Source organism: Humulus lupulus, chromosome 8 (genome assembly GCF_963169125.1).
Source record: "Humulus lupulus chromosome 8, drHumLupu1.1, whole genome shotgun sequence".
Lineage (NCBI taxonomy): Eukaryota > Viridiplantae > Streptophyta > Magnoliopsida > Rosales > Cannabaceae > Humulus > Humulus lupulus.
In genome coordinates, this window is record NC_084800.1 from 47,947,442 (window position 1) to 47,962,003 (window position 14,562).

Sequence of the window (14,562 nt, forward strand, 5' to 3'; positions counted from 1 at the left end):
AAAAGTAAAAATGCAACTTATAATAGGAAAGAAAATTATGAATTCATAGTACGCCGAATATAATGTGCCAAGTGAAAAAAATACACTTGATCGGATGATTTACAATGGTTATATTTTTTTATGAAAAATCAAATAGTCCATTTATTAGGTCTCAGATATTGAGTGGACAAACCTTTTAGTCCTTTTTTTCACATATGGTAATTGAGTTGATTAATAAAGTGGAGGAAAAGAATACTTTCCATAATAAATCATCTGTGTTTATGTTGTATTGTTTTAATGAATCTACATATAGACATAATTCTAATAAATCATCTACCCTGGATCTTGCTCAGAATCGTTTATATTTATTTATGTAAAAAAACTAATCCACAAGACAAACAAAATGTGGATCTTCATTCATTTATGTCACAATCCTCAAAGAAGATATACGTAGATAAGAATTACATAATATAAGAAAATTAAAAAAAAAAAAAAAAAAAACAGAAATCCATTTCTACAATGGGAATAAAAAAAACAACAACCATACTTTTGTGTATGTAGTACATATCCATTTGTCTTCTAATGCTAAATTTTCGTAATGTGAACGTTGGAATGTTGCGAACTTGTCACGTTTTTAACAGTTTTGTTTTTTTTTTTTTTTGGTTTTGCCAATACACGATCAAACTGTATCCAGTTTGGATTTTGTAATCTCACTTTTGTTGAAAGATTTAATGCATGCTTGTACATGTGTCTGTCATCACCATCTCTATACTTTTCTGGTTCATATATATATATATATATATAATATATATATACAAACTTCAAATTGTATTGTTGGTCAAGTCTTGAATCCATTTCTAGATATATAATATATAGGTTCAACTATCTTCGTCTAAACATCTACTTTCAGTGAGGATATGGAGAGCAGTCCCTTGCGTCAACAGATAGCCACTATGAGGCAATCTCTTTTCGATGAGGTTTCTTCTTCTTCTTCTTCTTCTTATTATTATTATTATTATTATAGAAACTATATTTTGGTTGTTTTCAGTACGTACCTCATCTTTAATATATTTCAAATGTTCAAAAGTATTTATTTTGTTTGTTGAACTTGAAGTCTTCCATTATGCTGGTTAATAAGTTTCTTTCAGTATTGGACTTTGGAAAAAAAAAAAATTCCAATCCAATTTTTTGGTACATTATTGGAAGGAAAAATAATAATGAACAACTGCAGTGCTTTTTTTTTTTTTTTTAAATTTCCATATACATATAAATTTTATTAATAATGATCAATATTTAGTAGTGAATATACATACATGTGGGGTTTTCAATATATATATATATATATATAAATATATGTATCATTTGTAGTAATTAAGTTAAAAAATTCAGCCAAAAAGAAGATACCTATTTCTATTACCTATGAAAAAGATATAAAAATGATTGAAATTATATTAAGGTAGGCTTGAATAATTAGGGAGCGTGATTGAAATTGCAGAAAATGCTTGATGAACACTACCTAATAGTGGAACAATTGGAAGATGAAAACAATCCCAACTTTGCAGAGGAGATCATGACCATGTATTTTAGGGACTCAACTCAACTCATAGCTAACCTTGAACAAGCTTTGTAAGTACAGCATTTATATATATATACTCATGCTCATTTACACATCATCATCATCATCACCATCATCATCTATGCCTTGTATATTTATTTATTTATTTATTTTTAAATAAATATATGTTAATATGTGATTATCATTCCCTGCCTACCTACACACAGGGAGAAACCCACCTATGATTTCATTGTTACGGAAAAACACCTCCATAAGCTCCTAGGAAGCAGCGGCAGGTACTTCATTTATGTTGTTTTTTCCTCTTTTCTCTTCTAACATCCGTTCCAATCTAATTAAATGTTAGATTTTAATAATCATAGTCAAATCTAATCTAATTAAGCATCAAAATCTCAAGTAGTAATTCGATTGATTCAGCTTTTTAATTGGATTTTGAGTTAGAATCTGATTTTTTTTTTCGAGAGTGAGTTGAAACTTAATTTTTAATATTAACTTAAAAATATACTAAACAAAAATCAGTTAAAAACTAGACTACACGATTACACCGAACTAACTAGATTGGATATCCATTTCTATTACTTTCTGGCAGGGCCCTTTTAGAAGTTCAATAAAAATATGTTATTTTTCTATTTAAAGGTACAAAATGATCATTTTTAAATTATGGAAACTTCATATATATATATAAAAAAATATTTATATATTTTTTAATTTGGAACTCAATCCTAGTCTGCTCATATTATAAACATTCACATATAAATACATATATTATAAATTAATTAAAATGTTGAGCATAATAAATTATTACTACTAAAATCATATAAAATATAGCTCACCAATGTTTATCCAAACTAATGGAAAACTCATTAAAAATTGTTGTATGTTAAAATTGAAGAAGATACAATTGTAGCCTCTCATATATATGTTTGGATGAATTTGTGGCCTCTATGTAATATTCTTGCACGGAGCCGGCACATTAGCCCCTCTCAATTTTTAATTTCTATATTTTTTTTTCAAAAAATACTAATAATTTTTTATTTAAATCATGTTCAACAAAATGGGTTTATTTGGCATATTTTAAATTGAAAGGTACCTCCTTTCAAAAAAATAAAATAAAAATTTAAAGATACAGAATGAATTAAGGAAAAATACTAGTTTGCCTCCTGCATTTTTCTTGAATACGCGACTGATTCCTGTGTTTTGTTAAATTATAATTCAGATCTTGTGTTTTACAAAATTGATCAAAATAATACCTTATACCCAATTTTGGTAAAAAAAAATTCAAATATAATCTTTCATTCTCAACTTCTTGACCACTTTCTCCGCTTTTCTGAACTCATCGAATTGCTAATGACTCAAGAATTAATCTTATAATTGAAAATATTTTGATCAAAATCAGATTTAGGGTACTATTTTGATCAATTTTGTAAAACACAAAATCAAAATTGTCATTTAACAAAAGATGGCAGCTGATCGCGTATTCAGAAAAATCACATGCCAAAATAATATTTACCCATGAATTAAATAATATATTAACAGTGAATAAGCTTGGCTCTTTCGTACGTATACTACTATATATGTATGGATTATGACATTAATACATAAAAAAAAAATTTGGTCAAGACATTAATACATAAATTTGATTATACTAGTTCACACAAAATATTATATTATATTATTATATAGCTATGATTATTATATACGATGTAGATTTATATAAACCTCTTAGTCGTGTTTTATCTGATTATTAAAATTATCACTCTTATTGAAATACTTGTTTGTGTCAATATTTTATGACAATATTTAGGATTTATAATATTAATCGATATATGTACGCAGCATTGGGGCGAACCAAGTAAGCATTGAAGTCAATCAAATGAGAAAATGCACACGAGAACATGACATAGAAAGGTTGGTGTTATATATATTGGCTATTATTATTATATGGACATTGATCCAAATTACCTTGATTCACGTTTATTGTACACACAATATCAAGAAGCTACATCATGATAACTTAAAATAATTTAGCTTTTACTAATATAAAAATATGTATTACTTTGCTTTCACTCAACTTCACTAAATTATAATAACAAATCATTTTTATATTTTTATTAGAAACCATGTCGCATTGACTGATCCACCTACCTGATTAAATGATTGATCGGGTTGTGTAATTTCCTTTAAATGATTGATCCACGTGTCAGCTCACAAATTTATATGCTTTTAAATTATAATAATAATAACAATACTAAAAAATACTAAAAAAAATTAATCAATTATTATGTTTTATCGTTGATGAAGTTATGAATTATGATAAATGTATATTTAGTCAACTTATTATATATATATATATTATTGGGTGTTCTAGGATGAAGACGACCCTCCAGCAGGTAAAAAAAGAGCATGAGAAATTGCGAGGACGAATTGAACCTTATTTCCAGGTCACTTTCTCTCTCTCTCTCTCCTCTTTAATTAAGTATAGTTCTAAATGACTAATAATGAGTTGAATTTTTTATATTCAGCTACTTCGACAAGTTGGGCCTGTTGAAACAGCTCAGAGGCCCAGTTAATCAACCAAACTAATAGAGTTACAGACTTACAGTAGCATCTCAGGCTCATTTGTTTTCGTCACAAACTTCTTGGTTTTGTGCCCACAGAAAAAAGGAAAAAAAAAGTTGCTGTTGAATCAGAGTAAAAATTCATGTGAAGTTTAACTTTCATGTAAGAGTAAAGTTAAAGTTACATGTCATTAATTAGAAACTGAATTTCGGTTTGTTGGAGGGTTGATTAATGATCAATGTAAGAAAAGATGTGTCCTTGAATTGTAATTATGTACATGTTATTGCATCACATTCCATATCCTGATGAAAATTTGGCCAGAATTTCTTAAAATTATTCAGAGAGAGATCTTGTATGGTGGTTTGGGATTAAATGGTTTGTTTATTCTCAAATGTAAAATGATAGGGTGAAAATCTTGGTTTTGAACATGGCAATATAGTCATATTTCATTAAGTTACAATTCATTTTGGACTAAACAAAACATGGCCCAGATAAGCAGCAGTTTCTACTTTCTAGCCCACTGAAGCTTACTCCAACTGTTTAGGTACCTATAGTAGTTGGTCTATCTATGCTATAGCTTATCTCACTTCGGCCTTAACATCATCTGGGCCACTGTACATAAAATGAGGCTGCCTGTCCTCAATGTTAGGCTAAAGAGACCTAACTTTTTTCTGGCTATGCTATATGACAACATTAACAATATATAATTAAGTGTTTAATTTTAATTAGTTGGACCTAAGTTTGAAAGGCTAACAAGGTTGAAGAAGGCACCCCGCTTGTGCTTAAGGTGAGTATAGGTCCCTCGCTCCACCACCTTTCCATCGGCCACGACTGCAATGGAGTCCAACTCTTTGATAGTGTTTAGCCTATGAGCCACCACAATTGTCGTCCTTCCAACCATGATTCGGTCTAGTGCTTCTTGGACAACTTGTTCTGATTGCACGTCTAGCGCACTTGTTGCCTCGTCCAACAATAGTATGGTAGGGTTCCTAATGATAGCTCTAGCTATTGCTATCCTCTGTTTTTGCCCTCCTGATAATTGCACCCCTCTTTCTCCACATTCCGTTTCATACCCATCTTTCAATGACCTAAAAAAATCACCATCGAAACTTGTTTATAACCACTTATTAGATCGATCATAAACTAATAGAATAAATATATAATTAACTTGATTACTTACGATATGAATTCGTGAGCATTGGCCGACCTAGCAGCCTCCACCACCTCATTCTCCGAGGCATCAAGCTTACCAAACAAAATGTTGTCACGTATGGTTCCAGAGTAAATTACGGGCTCTTGGCTGACCAGTGCTGTGTGCTTCCTATACCAATGGATATGTAGTTCCCTTATGTCAACTCCATCCACTTTGACCGACCCTCGCTCTACATCGTAGAACCTTTGGATCAAACCAATCACCGTTGATTTACCACACCCACTTTTCCCAACAATCCCAATGCTCGTCCCTGGCTTCACATCTAAGCTGAACTCCCGCAACACTAGACTATCTGGCCTACTTGGGTATGAAAACTCCACTTTCTTCATCTCTATTCTTCCCATTACTTTTTCCAATTTGCTTCCCCTACTTTCATCCGAGTCCTTGAAATAATTCCACACACAAAAAAAGTGTCAATTATATTTTGACCACATTAACCCATATTAGTCCATAGTCATTAGTGATAAATAATGTAATAAGTGAGTTGTCATCATTTACTAAGCAAAAATAAATATAATATCATTAGTGAGGATAGAACACATATTTTTGTATTAAAAGTTGGTATTTTTTTTTAAGATTATATTGCAAAAGTTACATGTTCTATTATTAGTCATATTCGTACCTCATTTGACCACTTTGAAAGATTGTTCTTTAAAGAGAAATTGAGAATTAGTGTTAGTTTACTCACAGTGTGAGATACTGGAATGAGTGACTGGCGGTCGAGGATGTCAAAAACCGAGGCTACGGCTGCTGAGCCCTTAGCGAGATCAGAAGTCATACTTCCAGCTTCGGCTATAACCTTACCAGTACTCACCAAGATGAAGAACGTCTTGAACACGTCACCGGCCGAAATTTCACCCTTCTCAACTAGAGTACCGCCATACCAGAAATCCAATGCCCACGACATGAACGTCAAGCACTGAGCAGAACCCATTCCGATTCCGGCCATCCACGACTTTTTCCTCGCCTCCTTCCTCGGCGCCTCTTGGGCTTCTTCAAACAGCTCCAACACTTTTCCCACGCTCCCAAACGAGGTCACGATTCTGTGATTGTATACGGCCTCCACGGCTATCTGGGTACTCTGGTTCTGGGCATTGACGAAGTTTGCAGATGTGGCTGACAGCAGGACCTTTCGGGTGTAGAAACAGAGGATCGTCAATGGCTGAACGGCGATCATGACCAGAGCCAGCTTCCACGCCACGATGAGACCCATCACCATGGCGATCGTCACCGCAGAGGCGACTTGGACTAGGAGCGAGACCCGATCTGCCACGAGGGATTTCACCATGGAAGCCTCGTTGCTGAGGCGTGAGCACAACGCTCCACTCGAGTTCTTCTCCTGATCGAACCAAGCCGTTTCGAAGGTCAGGATCTTCTCCAGCATCCGTATCCGGATCCGCTTCGTCAATCGCTCTCCCATGAAGGCGAAATTGTAGTGCTGGAGGATATTCAGAACGATGGAGACGAGCGAGAGAAAGCAGAAGATCAGGGAATATGCCCGGATACGTCCCCGAATCTCTTCATGAGTCGGTGCAAAGAAAGCCGAGATCATCCCTCCTATGGTCAAGGCGTATGTTGGCTGTACGGACCCGAAGGCGACGGCGGAAAGGCCACCGACTAGGCCGTTCTTCCATTCGGGCGAGTTGAATGAGATGAGTCGCGAGAACGAAGCTCGCCGGGGGGTTTGAGATTTTTTGCGTCCCACAGCCGGGGTCTGATCGACTGTCGAATTTGGCGACATGGCGAAGATCAGAGGGCTCGATCTCGCCGTGCTTAGGCCACCGCCGCCGCTGCTTCTCGCGACGGAGGATTCTCGGCCGGCCGTGACGGCAGCTTCTTGTTCTTGGTCATTATTTTCGAGGGTACTGAATTGTCTCTGCATTTTTGCGAGTTTTGCATAGTGACCGTTATGTTGGTTGATGAGGTCGTTGTGGGACCCAATTTCGATCACCCCACCGCTGCCTACGACGGCGATTAGGTCTGCGTTTCGAACCGTTGAGAGCTTGTGTGCGACAACCTGATCATGAAAACGACATTGTTATATTTTGTGTTTTAGGACATTTTCTGTAAAATCACATCTCAAATTATGAAGTGTTTCATTAGTTTTACCAGGGTGGTTCTTCCCATGGAGGCTTGATCAAGGGCATTTTGGACCAGAGTTTCTGATTCAGTGTCAAGAGCGCTTGTTGCCTCATCAAGTAGGAGAATTGCAGGGTTCTTGATTATGGCTCTTGCTATGGCAATCCTTTGCTTTTGTCCACCTGATAAAAGTGCTCCTCTCTCTCCAATCTGTAACATTTTTTATTTATTAATATATAGTCAGTATCTGTTTACCAGAAAGCTAAATAACCCATGTGATGCTCAGAATGATGCAACGATAGACATAATTAATACTAGAGTACAAAATAAAAATATTAGTATACTACTAGGAGTACTATCACTAGTCTTATCAAATTCATGGAAAGAACTAACCTATATTGCTCTACTTTTCTTGCATAAAAAAAGATGGATCACCAAGTTAAAAGAGTATGTATAGAAAGCTTTCTCTTACTTCATGACTATTTAGAGATCGTACGTGAAGATAATCTAAAACTTTACACTTGCACTCAAACAAATGCATATGTTTGAAGTGATAAAGCAAAAGTTTTTCTTGGAACTTTATTGCCCTTTTGTTACTTTTCCCTGGGAATAATCACTATATATCTTCTTGTGTTGGCCAAAAGAAAAAGAATTAGCATTTAAATTTTCAAGCCTATATATACATTAATTACATATGAGGAAGAAAATATATAAATCCATTCAAAAATACATTTAACCCACCTTAGTTTCATACCCTTCTGGTAGCTGCCTTATGAAATTATGAGCATTGGCAGCCATGGCTGCAGCTGTGACCTCTTCCATGGTGGCATCAAGCTTCCCAAACATGATATTCTCCTTTATTGATGTCCCAAACAAAGCATGGTCTTGACTAACAAGTCCCATTTTCCCTCTGATCCATTTCAAATGCAGTGTTCTTACATCCACACCGTCAATCCTCACAACTCCATCATCTGCATCGTAGAATCGTTGGACTAATGCAATGGCCGTTGACTTGCCACTTCCACTTGCACCAACAAGAGCAACAGTTTGCCCTGCTTCAACTTTGAGATTAAAGTCTTTGAGTACAACAGCGTCTGGCCGAGAAGGGTAGGTGAATTTGACATGTTCGAATTCTAGTTGGCCTTTGATTTTGTCTAGTACAAGACCTTTAATGCCTTCTCCGTCGATCTGCGGTATCCGGTCTATTCTATGGAAAATCCTTTGAGCAGCAACTGAGGCTTCTGTGAAGTACTTCAGGTCTGGGAGTGCCATTCCAAGAGATCTGCATTATTTACATAATATATGGCCATATTATTTTAATTACTGAACATGCACGTTTTTTTGTTTTAGTGCGTGATAGCAAAGAAGCCTCAAAATAAGATTAATTATTAATTAGGTAAGTTCAATGAAGTTTCTTCTGTTCCTATAGTATTTTAATGGGTTCCTAGTACTTATTCGTTTCCTTTTCCTTTTGCTTTACTAATTTTGTTCTTTGTTCACTTCTCTAGGTCTAGCTAGTAACCAAACTATTAATATTACTTACTATATAATAATGTAAAGCTCCACATGTTGATATTATTAAAGCCAGACAGTATTGGTAAACTATAAACACACCCCATTTGCTACCGACAATTCAGTATATATTTTCTGAGTGATTTACGATTATTATGTCCCTGTGTTTAGTATATATATATATATTATATGTTAATTAGTAATGACACACTAACTGTACGATCAGGTTAATCGGGATCACTAATTAATAGCAATTGATTAACAGACTAAGCTCTTTATATAGTTTGAAGATTTGTTAGAACCTAGAGTGTACTTAGTTATATCAGGCAGTTTATTACAATACTAATTAGACATTAAGTCAGTGTATATATACCGATTTGTTTGAATAAGCACCTAATCAATGTTAATTTTTGGCTATCTTATAACTGAAGTTACGTGTATAAATATAGGGTTTAATCCTTAAGGCGGTGAGTACTTAAGCCCACGCAGTCTCAATTATTTGAACAAAAATAGAATTTTGAAGCTAAGCCACTTTAGGTCACACACGTAGCTAGATGTGCGAATTTAAAGACGTTTAAGTATTTTTCTAATATAACATACAAGTGTTCTCAAAATTTTACTATAATTAAAATCTCATGATCAAATATACTTATAGGAAAAGTTTTGCGAATCAGATGAGATTCTACTTCAGGATCAGAAAATATATATTTCTAATAATATATTGCGGTACTTAGTTTTCCTTACGCGTATTCATTTTCAACTTAGAAAAGAATATGAATATAAAACATTGTAAGCTTGTTGATTAATTATACTTGCATATATATATAACACATTAAATAAATGAATAAATAAACAAACAAACATTGCATAAAGACATGACATGACATATATTAAAAAATGCATATATGATCCATATATGGTGGAGAAGTAGAATATACATACAGTCCACTTAAGACGAATGAGACTCCAGCGGCATAGATCCTTCCACCACTTTCACCTTTATACATAACCAAACGACTCCCATACCAAGCAAGAAACGCCCATATCATAAAGGCCAGCCCTGTGCTCCCTACAGCCAAACCTTTCGCAATGCCTTGTTTGATTCCCAACGTCGTCGTTTTGTCCAATATGGTTGAGTACCTCTCCACAATTCTCTTCTCAGCAGTGAACGAGTAAACCGTTCTAATTGAACTCAAAGCTTGTTCCACTATGGCGTTTGCTTTGCCATACTCCTTGTGAGACTTTCTGGACAAGTAGACAAGGTACTTGCCATAAATCAATCCCGGTATGATTAAAACGAGCAACGTTGGGAATGCTACTAAGGAAAGTCTCCATGAGAAGAAAGTGGAGAAAGCTAGCCCAGATATGAACACTGAGGAGTGCATCAGAAAAATCGGCACCTATAATATAATGTATAACACAATAAGTACTTAATTAATTAGTATATATATAACTTGAAAAAGAAAACCACCCAAATTAAATAAAGTGGTGCTTTTTTATATAACCTTTTCACTAAGAAGTTCTTGTATGAGAGAAGTGTCTTTGGAGATACTATTGATGACCTCTGACGTGGTAGCTTCTTGTGAATCGAAAAAGCCAACTTCTTGTCTTAGAACAGCTTCTAAGTACTTGTAACGCATCCTTAGAACTTGCCTTTCGCTTGTTTTACTCCAACAATAACCTTCTGCAGCCATTACTTTTATGTTAATTTAATCTAAATTTGCACTTATTAAGCCTTTTTAGAGATACAACAGCTTTATTTTACTTTTTATTCATGCAGTGAATAGGCTTAATTCATTAATTATGAGTCAAAATAGGATTCTGATATGTAATTTATTAGCTAACATGAGTCTAATACACCAAGAGGCACTCGAATATTGAGTGTATGTAATCATTTACTTTTTAGCCAAGGACATTCTAGGGTTTCACTTAAATTAATTTTTTTTTAAAAAGAAAAAAAAAAGCCTCTCTTTCTTCATTTGACGACTCCACTGGTGACGGTAATGTCTCCTTCGTATACGACCGTGGAGTGTAGACTGTGTGGTTAGAATTTTATAGATAAGCTAGCTAACAAACTGGAAACTATACATGTAAACTTACAATCTGAAAAATATTCTGCCGTTAAAAAGAAAAACAAAAGCAAAAAAAAAAAAAAAACATTTATAAAGTGCTTTAAACTTACCCATAAAAGCCACCACCATTACTGCTAATCCCAAGTATACGAAGTTCAAACTACACTGTTGAAAAATAAAAACAAGAAAAATGTGAGGATAAGACAAGAAAAAACAAAAGATTGTGTTTATGATGGGTTGAATTTGTTGACTATTATTACGAACCTTTTCAACGTCGTCCATGAAATTAATCCCACGATTTTTTTGATTCGGACCATATCCCAAGCTATTCATCAGACTGCTGGCGAAGACTAACAAGCAGTTGGTAGACATTCCATCTCCAATAGCTCCAACTGTGCCCAAAATCATCAGCAAAATATCCACCCAATCTGCATATCTAAAAATTATCATCAAATTTGAACTATTACTACTCATCATTCTTCTCTCTCCACTTTTCTCCATCTTTATTTCGTTCTTGGGAGAACCCATGTCTTTTTTTTTCTTTTTTAAGCTCTTCCTTCTTATATATTTATTAGAACCTCATGAGTGTGCTATATAAATATTTGTGTGTGTGTATATATAGAGAGAGAAAGATCTGTTGGAAAAGAATAATAATTTTAATAATAATATATAGTCATGAGAGGAGGCAAAGTGACCAGCTAGTGAATTTCCATGAAGCAATTTTTTTGATGGTGATAGGCTTTATATGTGGGGTCTTTTAAAAATATATAAATGTAGTCATAATGGTGGTTACTTTCAAAACCCACATGAGCTAGAATCAGTGATATGACCCATATGTATTGTAGGACTACTGTTCAACAAAAGATGACTGTGACCACTATGCAATTGGCCAGTTTTATTTTGTTCTTTTGCGTCTCTTCTTCTTTTTTCATTACAGCTTTTAATTGTTTAGTTTAGTTGGAGTGATCTGCTAGGCTACTTTTAAATTCGTGTCGTTTTTGGTCGATCGGCTTTTTCCTTCAATCCATTTTTGTGATTGTGCATTTAACTATATATTGTGTCACCAAATATATTTTATTTTCCTTTTTATATATATATATATCATCTATATAAAAATAAGACGTATATAAATATCGAAAATTATTAGTTTTAATAGATTGTTTTGATAACTTTTAACATAATATTTTAAATATTTAATGGAATATATTTTTGAAACTTATTAAAAATATATATATTTATTAATTATATTAATATAAATTTAAATTCAAATAATATAAAATATTATTATTATAATAATATATAACACAAAACTAAATATTTAATAATTATATTAATTTAAATATTATAAAATATTATTATGATAATAGTATATAATTCTAATTTTTTTACTAATTATATTAATATGAATTCAAATATTATTAAGATAATAATATATAATCTTATTTTTTTACTAATTATATTAGTATGAATTCAAATATTATTATAACAAGATTATATATTTAATACTCATATTAATATAAATTTAAATGTTATAAAATATCATTATAATAATATATGATACATAATCTTAACATTTATTAAAAATTTATCATTTATGTTTAAAAAAGTTATCATATTATATATATATATATAAAATCATAAACAACAATGTTTTGGTTTAATTTTTTATTTAATTTGTTTATGTCATTCTTTTATATATAATATTGTTTATTTATTTGAAATTTATATGACAATGATACAAATTAAATAAATATAATTGATAGATTCTATTAATAAAACTAAGCAAACGTGTATTGCACGTTGCTTGTATCTAGTATATATGTATATATATATATATATGTGAGAATTGCTAATAAGCATCACTGGTGCCCAATACTACAAGAGGTGTCATACTACTATTGATTCAATCTAATATCAGGTCTCACATATTTGAATTTAATAATTATTATGGGATATAGCTAACCAACAATAGGGTATCACATAATGTGGTGTGAGGCACCTTAAAGTGCGAAATAACAGCACTCATATTTATATATATGATAGATATAAGCAACATGCAATACACATTTGCTTAATTTTATTTATAGAATTTATTAATTATTTTTATTAAATTTTTATTATTTTCATGTAAATTTTAAATAAATAAATAATATTATATACAAAAGAATGACATAAACATATTAAATGAAAAATTAAACCAAAACATTTTTTTATGATTTTTTAAAAGTATATATATAATATGATAACTTTTTTAAACATGATAATTTTTTTAATAAAAATTAAGATTATGTATTATATATTTTTATAATGATATTTTATAATATTTAAATTTATATTAATATAAGCATTAAATATCTAGTATAGGATTGAATATTATTATAATAATAATATTTTATAATATTTGAATTCATATTAATATAATTAGTAAAAAATTAGGATTATATAATATTATCGTAATAATATTTTATAACATTTAAATGTATATTAATGTAATTATTAAATAATTTGTCTTGTATTATATTATTATAATAATGATATTTTATAAGAGTTGAATTTGAATTTGAATTTGAATTTAAATTTATATTAATATAATTATTATATATATGTAGTTTTATATTAAATATTATTATAATAATGATATTTTATTATAATAATATTATATAATATTTGAATTCATATTAATATAATTAGTAAAATATTAGGATTATATAATATTATCGTAATAATATTTTATAACATTTAAATTTATATTAATATTATAATTAAATATCTAGTCTTGTATTATATTATTATAATTATAATAATGATATTTTATAACATTTGAATTTAAATTTATATTAATATAATTATTATATATATAATTTTATAGTAAATATTATTATAATAATGATATTTTATAATATTTGAACTTCTATTAATACAATTAATAAATATCTATTTTTTAGTTAATTTTAAAGGTATCTTATGTTAAATATTTATAATATTCTATTAAAGTTAACAGAACAACCAGTTAAAATTAAGAATTTTCGTTATCTACACACTTTTTATATAGAAGATATATATATATATGTATGTATACTAGTAAAAATAATGTGCAATGCACGTTTCCTTACTTTTAAAGTTATAAACATGCTTATTCAAACATGTATTTATTTTTATTATTTTTAATTATCATATAAATTTTAAATAAATAAACAATATCATAAAAATAAATAAAATATGTTGAATATAATGTATGACATAAATGTATTAAAAAATTAGGGCAAAGCATTGTCTATAATTTTAATAAAAACCAATTCACTTTTTTTTCTTCAATATATAATAGAATGAATTACATTTCTATAGTATATATAAATATTTATATCAATGATCTCTACATATATGATATCTAAACACAACATTGACATATATATAAATTACAATAATATTTAAAAATATATTAATAATAGAATAAAATAATAATAGAAAAAAGTCATAGTGTAGAGTAGTATACATACACCAACTATTTTTAATTTCTAATGTATCTCACAATGTCCTTTGGTGAATTTGATAAATAAAAAAAGCTTCAATAACTT

At 30.8% G+C, this 14,562-nt stretch overlaps 2 protein-coding genes across 3 annotated transcripts; one reads left to right on the forward strand and one right to left on the reverse strand.

The window, feature by feature from the left end:
* Positions 1–720: 720 nt before the first annotated feature.
* LOC133797108 (pseudo histidine-containing phosphotransfer protein 5-like) lies at positions 721–4,380 on the forward strand. 2 transcript variants are annotated; one of them, XM_062234913.1, is made up of 6 exons: positions 796–956; positions 1,475–1,605; positions 1,762–1,830; positions 3,389–3,460; positions 3,921–3,993; positions 4,075–4,380. In XM_062234913.1, the coding sequence occupies exons 1-6, from the start codon at positions 897–899 to the stop codon at positions 4,120–4,122; spliced, it is 453 nt and encodes a 150-aa protein (XP_062090897.1). In that variant the 5' UTR covers positions 796–896; the 3' UTR covers positions 4,123–4,380. The 2 variants fall into 2 exon arrangements, with proteins under 2 accessions (XP_062090898.1, XP_062090897.1); XM_062234914.1 differs by lacking the exon at positions 1,762–1,830 and having other exon boundaries at positions 721–956.
* A 144-nt stretch (positions 4,381–4,524) lies between these two features.
* Positions 4,525–11,607, reverse strand: LOC133797107 (putative ABC transporter B family member 8). The gene is made up of 9 exons (XM_062234912.1): positions 11,252–11,607; positions 11,098–11,152; positions 10,421–10,599; positions 9,858–10,315; positions 8,145–8,685; positions 7,434–7,613; positions 6,013–7,341; positions 5,292–5,707; positions 4,525–5,199 (listed from the first exon to the last, which is right to left on the reverse strand). Exons 1-9 carry the CDS (start codon positions 11,513–11,515, stop codon positions 4,833–4,835), a joined length of 3,789 nt encoding a protein of 1,262 aa, XP_062090896.1. The 5' UTR covers positions 11,516–11,607; the 3' UTR covers positions 4,525–4,832.
* Positions 11,608–14,562: the final 2,955 nt, after the last annotated feature.